The sequence below is a fragment of the Pagrus major genome, chromosome 19, assembly GCF_040436345.1.
Source record: "Pagrus major chromosome 19, Pma_NU_1.0".
Lineage (NCBI taxonomy): Eukaryota > Metazoa > Chordata > Actinopteri > Spariformes > Sparidae > Pagrus > Pagrus major.
In genome coordinates this window covers 21,834,934-21,843,095 of record NC_133233.1, presented here as the reverse complement: position 1 = coordinate 21,843,095, position 8,162 = coordinate 21,834,934, and the positions used below count along the sequence as shown (strand labels likewise).

The 8,162-nt window shown below is 45.8% G+C and overlaps 1 protein-coding gene across 1 annotated transcript; it reads right to left on the bottom strand.

Annotated features, from left to right (window-relative positions):
* Positions 1 to 948: 948 nt before the first annotated feature.
* Positions 949 to 7,883, bottom strand: LOC141014788 (dermatan-sulfate epimerase-like protein). The gene has a single exon (XM_073488698.1). The coding sequence runs from the start codon at positions 7,581 to 7,583 to the stop codon at positions 3,939 to 3,941; it is 3,645 nt and encodes a 1,214-aa protein (XP_073344799.1). The 5' UTR covers positions 7,584 to 7,883; the 3' UTR covers positions 949 to 3,938.
* Between the last annotated feature and the right edge of the window lie 279 nt (positions 7,884 to 8,162).

The window sequence follows — 8,162 nt, the reverse complement described above, 5'->3', positions numbered from 1 at the left end:
CATGAAAAGAAAAGGTAAACAAAGAAAGGTGGACCATCTGAATCTAGAGCATCTTATGTTATCATGAAGAAAGGGTCAGATAGTATCAGTGTTCCTCCTCCCTGCTCCTGCTTTGTTCATGGGATATGTGGATTAAAGTGTATCACGTGTCCTGTACAATTGTTTTGGAAATCATGCACTGAAAATACACCAGATATGATTGCATTGAACTCCATTCATCTGCACGCTTTTCCCATCAAACCTGAATAATTAGAGCCTGAGCAGATATTGAGATTATTACTGCGCCAATATTTCCAGTGATTTCTGGATCCGCAATGAATGAAAACAGCCTACTTAACCAGTGAGAGCAAGTTCAGACTTGTTCAGAATCCTCCCCTCAGAAGCATCCGCCTGAGTTTTTTCTTTTTTCTTTCGGTGAATAATGTGCCTCTGCATGGAAGGATTACACATGGAGAGGCCTGCCAAGCATTAAGAGTGTTACAGGAGGGATCAAGAACAAATGACTAATGAAATGACTGACTCATCGAGACCGCTCGGAGACATGTGCTCTTTGGAAAGCCCACGGTCCCGTCGGTCTGAGCATGACTTAAGAATTTCCTGACATGTTTCTCAATGCTCGGCCCCTCCTCGTCATGCACGTCACCCGTATAAGCAATTAGGATTCTGTCATCCATGTCTAATAAAATGGAGATTTTGCCACTGCATAATTGTGGCAGCAGAGACATCTGCATAAGTAGACGTTTTAAGTCGCGGGTTAGCAGTAACCGCGGCGAGCCCGTGCTCAAATTAAGATTTATGTTCTGTCTTTTGTGGCGATAGATAACAGTAGTTTTAACATGGGTGTCATAGCAATATCTGCAGCCGCTGATGTTATGCAATCACACGGCACATTCTGTTCATCACGGTGCAAGAGATAATCCACAGCATCAGAACAAAAGAGCGGGTTGCTGATATATTTATGAATTTATTATTTCCTTTTACATGATCTCCACCTCTCCTGCTCCGGAGCCCACAGAAAAACCGTTATAAAGAAAATGATTGTAATTCAAGGCCACAGAAGCAAGGAACCATATCCCCACGAGCAAATACAAAACAGAGTTGGTAACAGGATTGCAACACCAAAGTGAAAGCATGTCTGCCAAGTCTACACATTCAAAGACCACAAACATCAAACGGGTTTTCCAGGCAGTCAAGGGTTTCAGTGTTCGTAGAGAAGAAAACAAACAGTACTGTTTCTAGCTGAGGGATGATGAATATTTCCAAATGGTTACAGTATATTTGTGTGGTTTTTTTTCTTGTGTACAGATGCAATAGGAAGTCTATAATTGTGTGAATCATCTGCAATGTCACATGTGATTCATTTACAGTACAGACATGTTTATGCAAGACGGCATCAAAGGCTACCGAGGAGACATTTTCACCCGGGCCAAAGAGCAAAACATCACAGAGTCGGAATGGTCTCTCTTTTTTTCCTTTTTCTTTTTTTTTAATTCTTCAGCTTTACTTAATATTCATCCCCTGTTCAGTTCAGTCCACGGCTCGCTGAACTCTTTCAAGACAAAGGCCCCAAAAAGATCATTGGTTATCTGATTGACCACGACAGCGAATGGAAACTTGTGTCGTTTTCTTTTTTTTTCTCTTTTATGCCCACGTAGTGAAGACAGCACAGCCGTAAAACACAGACTCGGTTGTGGCATTTTGCAGATTAATATGAGGAGCTGAGGGGGGATGCTTTGGAAATTGCTTTGACTAGAAATGTGTCAAGGCTGACAGGTTTTTTTTTTCAGTTTGATCCCTATTAAACACTTCCCTCTGATCTAATTCAATAAACGCCAAAGGGAGTTATAATAATCATATTCATTCCTGATCCTTTGGGATATGTGTCTTTGGAATCCATAAATACTTCTTCTAACTTTCTTTCTTCAAGACATAATATGTTCAGAGGTTTATATATCTTTAGAGGTTTTTATACTTCCAAGCTAATCGAGCACATACAGTAAAGTTTAGCTTTGGAGAAATGCACTGAATCCCACATACAATCAAAGGAGTCCCTGTGAAAGTGCTAAGCCACCGAACCGTCATGACATCGTTGAGCTTCAAATAAAGTCTCTCTGCTCTGCTGATGTAATGAAAATACAATCCCTATCATTCATACGTCTATATTAGAGCAATAAAGCACGGCTGTCACCCTTTTTTCTCCGCTTTGCAAGAGTCTACATGTGCAGCATTTTTTTTTTTTTTTTTTAGTTTTAAAGGGAAACAGCACACAAAGTTCAGATATTAAAGGTCATATTGATAACATTTAAACATAATACATCTGCACAGCTTGTTGAAAGGTGCAGAATTAAAACATTATGATTGTGAATTAATAATTTTACAGGATTCGCCTGGTAGTTGCCAGTTTGCGGAAATAAAAGCGAAAATGGCAAATTAGCATTAGCGAGCTAGCATTAGCGACATTAATGTCCGCTTGCATTGGCAACGTTAGCCGTAGCCACCTTTGGCGACTTTAGCGGTAGCGACGTTAGTGTCAGCAGCATTAGCAACGTTAGCATTAGCAACATTAGCTGAGGCAAACTGATTCAAACAACAGCGTTGGACCTCATTGGACCTTATTTCCAAAAAAAACATGTATGATAGTGGAATGGAGAGACAAACAATGAATTGAATTGTGGCATGAACTACACATATGATGTTTGTCGATTTAAAAGATCATTTTCCAAGTCAAGAAAGTCTAAACTAACAAAATGTAAGACACCAAAACCCGCAACTTAAACACTGTGGAGCTGCTCCTGTATATAAGCAGCTCACAAAACTGACAAACTCTCCTTCCACATTACTACAGTTGTCAAAATGACCAGATTTATTGTGATTTTTCAGTTTTTTTAGTACCTTTTCTGTGCCGAGTTGGCGGCCAGGTTGGTGTTACTATTTTAACGACAAAACAGCGACTGTGAGTTAAAAAATTATCTTTTTAATTCACAGACTTATGTGTAAAAAAATTGTCGCTACCCTCTGACTACTGTACCATTATTTTTTTCCAAATAAGGTCCCATTTGGTCCACCGAAAGAGGCGCAGCTTCGGCTCTTCTAGCATTAGCAACATTAGCTGTAGTTAGCTTTAACTAACTTGGCATTAGCAATGTTAGTGTTAGCAATGTTAGCTAAAACAAACTGGCAACCACTCATGGGGCGGATGATTCGAACAACAGAGGTGATTCACATAAATGCAATGGAGGGGGAAGATGAAACATCATATTTAGTGACTGAATGTTATCAATAACACCTTTAAAGTCCTGACAGCCAAATTAGTCCTTTAAAAATCCTCTCCCGAAGCTACTATTAATAAATACTCTTACTTCTTAATGAGCTTTATAACATTTTTGTACTAAATATCTCTTGATTTCCCCCCTAAAAATAATGCCAGAAATAACAGATATGGATTCTGCACAAACATCTCTCTGACATCACAGATTAGGGATGGTGGGGGGGAAGTAAGACATACAGTAAATAATCTCTGTGAGACCGCTGAAGGATGCTGCGAAAAAACAACATAAAAATGTATACTGAAATTCAGTGGTGTTCCTCTGCTCGTAAGACAGCAAAGGTCTAAAGTCTCATTCAATAAAAGAGTGCTACAAGTAAGTGTGAAGGGCTGCCGAGGGAGAAGAATAAAGATCCCTTCCGCCTACTTTAATGTACAATATTCCTCCCTCACAAACATCTGTTGCTGTAGTCTGAACACCACCTCACATACACCCAAACAAAGACAGAAAGAAAAACCCAAACACAGGCAGAAATGCTACTCAGTTCTTCCTCCACTTGTAACATCTTCTGAAACTTAAGGTCAGTGCAAAAACAAAAAAAACAATGATTTTTCAGGACTGGGTGAGACAGTAAACAAGACAGCTCAATATCAGCTGACCAGCAGCAGTGACTTAACTTGCAGACCTGGTGTAACCCAGCCTCTTCATCACACTCCCACAGACATCCTCTATCAGTCTGATGTCCTTTCGAGGCATATTTTGTCTCCACATGTTAATGTTAGCTGGAGAAATGTCTCCTTCATACATGAGATTGTACAGGTTCGTGGAGGTGGTGAATAAAAGTTGGTTGAGGGCTGCGGGTGACACGGGCACCCCCAGAAACGTGTGAATGTTCCCCGCCGTCTCCTGCGGGAAGTTGACCACATCCTCAAACCTCACTTGGAGGTAGGACTCCTCGGGGAGGCCCTCGCTGACCCTCAGCACTGCTGCGGTGTGAGCCAGCCACAGATGAGCCAGTATCAGGATGGGGTTTGTCTCTGAACGGGAGAGAAGCCTCTGGATTATCTTGAACTCAGGCGCCACAGTTGGGCAGCCATCGCTGACAGCATCCTCCTTGAATATCAAGGAAAGGTGCTGCGGGATGTTCTTAAGGGAGTAAAGGCTGGGTTTGCTGTTATAAACCATGAGATAAATCCACGCTCGAGGGTCTCTCACCAAGTAGATTGTCCTGAGGGAAGCTCCCACAACCTCCTGAATGAAAGGCAGTTTGAGCGCCCAGCTTCCGCTGCGCATGTTGAGGACCACCCGGGCGTTTGGGTACTCCGCAACATGGCGTCTCATCTCCCTAACATATTCAGCATCTCTGTCCAGACTGGCTCTCAGTTTGCCCTTCAGCTCAGACGTCGGCTCTCTCCGCCTGGATCTTTTCTTTCTGTCCCTGGAGGGGCTGACTCTCTGGGGCTGTTTGACCCTGCTGCCCTCCACCAGCTGAATATTTTGCAAGTGCAGCTTTGTGTTGTGGACCAGCGAATGCAGCCAGCCCTGAATAATCTTAAACCGTCCGTGCACGGCGTCTGACCTTGACCACTCACAGGCGTCGACCAGAGAGTCAAACTCAAACTCGGTCTCGGGGATGTCCACGTGCTCGGTGGGGACTCTTATGTAAACAAAGTCCGAGCTGTTGTAGAAAAGGTGCTTGAGTAATTCCGATCCCGATCCGGGAAGGGTCGCTATGAGGACGGTGGGCAGGGGGAGATGGTGCTGCTCGTACAGTCTGATCTGTTTGTTTACTTCGCTTTTGGCACCCGCACCTTTCCATTTTACCCCGCAGAGAAGCTGATCGCAGCTGTTAGACACAAACAGCAGCTCTACTATCCAAAGGATGAGCACAGAGAGGAGGGCGTAACGCATAAGCCTGCTGAAGCAGACATAAAACTTTCTCTGCATGGTCAAAAATCCTATGGCCACACAGAGAACAACCCCTGCTATCACATTGACCGTGAAGCCAAAGTCGAACAGCTGATTATCACTGCTGATTTGTTTGGGGATGAGTTGCGTCCCAAGGCCATATCGAGTGATTTGATATCTGTCCTCAACTTTACCGTGACCTCCAAATCCTAAGTAAGTCAACCTTGCTCCTATGTCTTTATAGTTTGTCGCAATGGAGACGATCTTCTCTGTGTTATTTATGGTGAGAGAGAGTCTGACACCATTTTTGCTATTATCCATAAATCTACAGCTGGACACTTTGACATACGGCCCGTGTAACACATAAGCTACTCTGCTGACTGTGCCTGTCATCGGAAAAGTGACATTGACATACTGAGTCCACCTCTTTTTAAACTCAGCCGCCTGCTCTGCCTCCTGTATTCTGGTATCGGGGCTGTGACCCTGGCTGTCGAACCAGAACATTTTATAATGAGCGTCCCACACATCCATCATGGCGCCGTTGTATCTGTCCATGAATTTGAAAGGGACGTACTTAAAGTCAATGTCGAGATTGTGGAAAAATGCGCTGAGAGACGTTACGGGGGAATCAGCCCACTTCTCCACATGGTCGAGCACCAGCAGAGTCTGAGAGTTGAGCAGAACCAAGGCTCTGAACACACTCTTCAGCCTCATGGCGGGTGAATAAGCTGCTACCGCTTCACCGCTCACGAACATGGTGTCTCTGTGCGAGGAGGCAACAATCACCTCCCCTCTGGCATCGCCCACGCCCTCGTCAGTCCAGCGCAGCCACTTGGCGCACTCCCCCAGCTGACCCTCCCACGGACTGTTACACTGACTTGTTGGAGACGGGCTGAACACCAGAACATTGTTGAGATAGCTGTACTTTGGGCCATAAAGTGCTTCAGACACAAATACTTGCCCATTAGGAGCAAATGTGAAAGAGTTCTGATCAGGGTGCTCGTGACCCGGGTTGAAGCTGTTCCAGCCGTCCACCCAGGAGTAAGGCTTGTCGTGGACAATGTCGTAGACGGCACGGCCACCCAGCTTGCCAGACTTAAAGGAGACAAAAGTGTTACCCTGACCGTTGGGAAGCCCGGCTCCGTAGGTAACCACACCCCAGTTAGAGAAAATGTGCATCTTAGCTTTGCCAAAGTCGGGTGGAGGCTGCGGGGTGAGGTGGTGGTTGTACCAGATGTACTCTGTGTGAAGTGTAGCCCAGCGCTGCGCAGACGACTGCCCCATGGGGCCATCTTTGGGCCGGTGCTTTCTGATCTGCTGAGCCAGCCAGTTACCCGTCCCGTTCCTCATAACGAAAGTGTCGAGGAAAACGAGCTGGCTCTCCGGCCCGTAAAACCAGTTGTAGTTGGAGTCCGCGATGCCGACGGTCCTCTGAAAGCCCGGCAACAGAGTGGCGTAATAAAAGCTGAAGTGTTCCCGCAGCCAGTTGTTCTGCACGTTGTCGATGTTGAAGTGGCGCTGAGCTAAGAAGACGTACTGCGTGATGGACTTGGCCGTGTAGCTCCCGTAGGCGACCCCCTCGTCCAGAGAGCCATCAACAATGTGATTAAGGAGAAACATAGTTTTCTCCATGTAGTTCACTGCCACTTGTTTCCAGATCATCGACTCCGGATGGTTGTGCGATCCGACCACTAACGCACCAGTCAGGACGGCTAAAATGTTAGTGGTTTGGTGATTTTGGAGATACTGTTTCCCCCACCCCCTGTACTTCGAGAGCTCGTACAGCTCCTCGGTCTCAGAGCGAATTTTCTTGAGGTAAACGTCCCTCCGCTGCTCATCCAGGTAGGTGTAAATAAAGTCATAAGCAGTGGCAAAGCCGGTGAGGGAGTGCGCAGTGGGGACCTCGTCGTTAGGCGCACTGGTCACTTTCCAGTCCGGGTACTCAGCCATCCTATCCATAAACCTGATGAGAAACTGCAGGGCGGCGGAGTCCTCCGGGCACAACAGGCAGTAGAGAGCCAGGGGAGGCAGGTTGTTCCCATAAATCTCATTCCACTTGCTTGTAAACTCGGCATGTTTCGCAGGGGGCATGTAAAAGGGGACGTTGGACAGCATGGTGAGAGCGGCCGCCCGGATGACTTTAAATATGTGACTGTGGGTGGTGGAGGACCTTTGCCTCAAGTGCAACACATCGACTTGGTTAAAATATAGGTTGGGATGGGAGTCAGCCGACTGGAGTTTCCACTGCTCGGTCGCTCTGGCTTGTGCGAGCTTGACCTGCAGCAAATCGTCCGTAAAAATGTCTCTGTCCGTGGCGTTGAAGACCCCCGAGAAGGCTGTCCCCACTGCGAAGAGCGGTAGTAAAAACACACAACGTGCCACCCAGCTTGCTGCCATGTTGCCGGGCATTTTTTTTTTTTTTTAGTGGATTTCGAAATTGGGAAACTGATTGTTTTCTTCCTTGGAAATGTTGGTGTAATGTCCCATAACTTTTAGTGAAAGTCCAGGTGAAATATATTTGTCTTCAGTCCCAAAAAAAATTATATTTTAGAAGATGCAATGTCAAAGTCCCGTGCATGACAGGGGGAAAAAAGTGCAACAAACACAATCCATATCCACTTGTGACAGTTTGCAAAATTGAATACGCGTTAATGTCTCATGACAGGAAGGTTCCTCTGCTCTGTTTTCGTTTTAAATCCAAGAGAGAGAGAGAAAGAAAAATAAAATCCTCACGCCTGCATGTTTTCCAGAAGACTGGCATCTCTCCCCCCCCCCTCCCTCCCTCCAACCTCTAACCTGTGCGCCAGTAACTCATATTGATCTCCTCCTCCAAAACATTTCCTCTCGGACAAAACATCAGTCAGCCCCAGTCCGTGTCCGGTCCAATCACAGCCACCCAAAGGCTCCGTGTGCAGCCCGAGCGAGCTGCAACATCCACGGACGTGAACCTCGGCGAACCACGCATCTCCGCAGAAAACATCGCTTGCG

What these genes read in the sequence shown, in the direction of transcription:
- LOC141014788 (XM_073488698.1), bottom strand. Translation starts at nt 7,583, where the DNA reads ATGCCCGGCAACATGGCAGCAAGCTGGGTGGCACGTTGTGTGTTTTTA.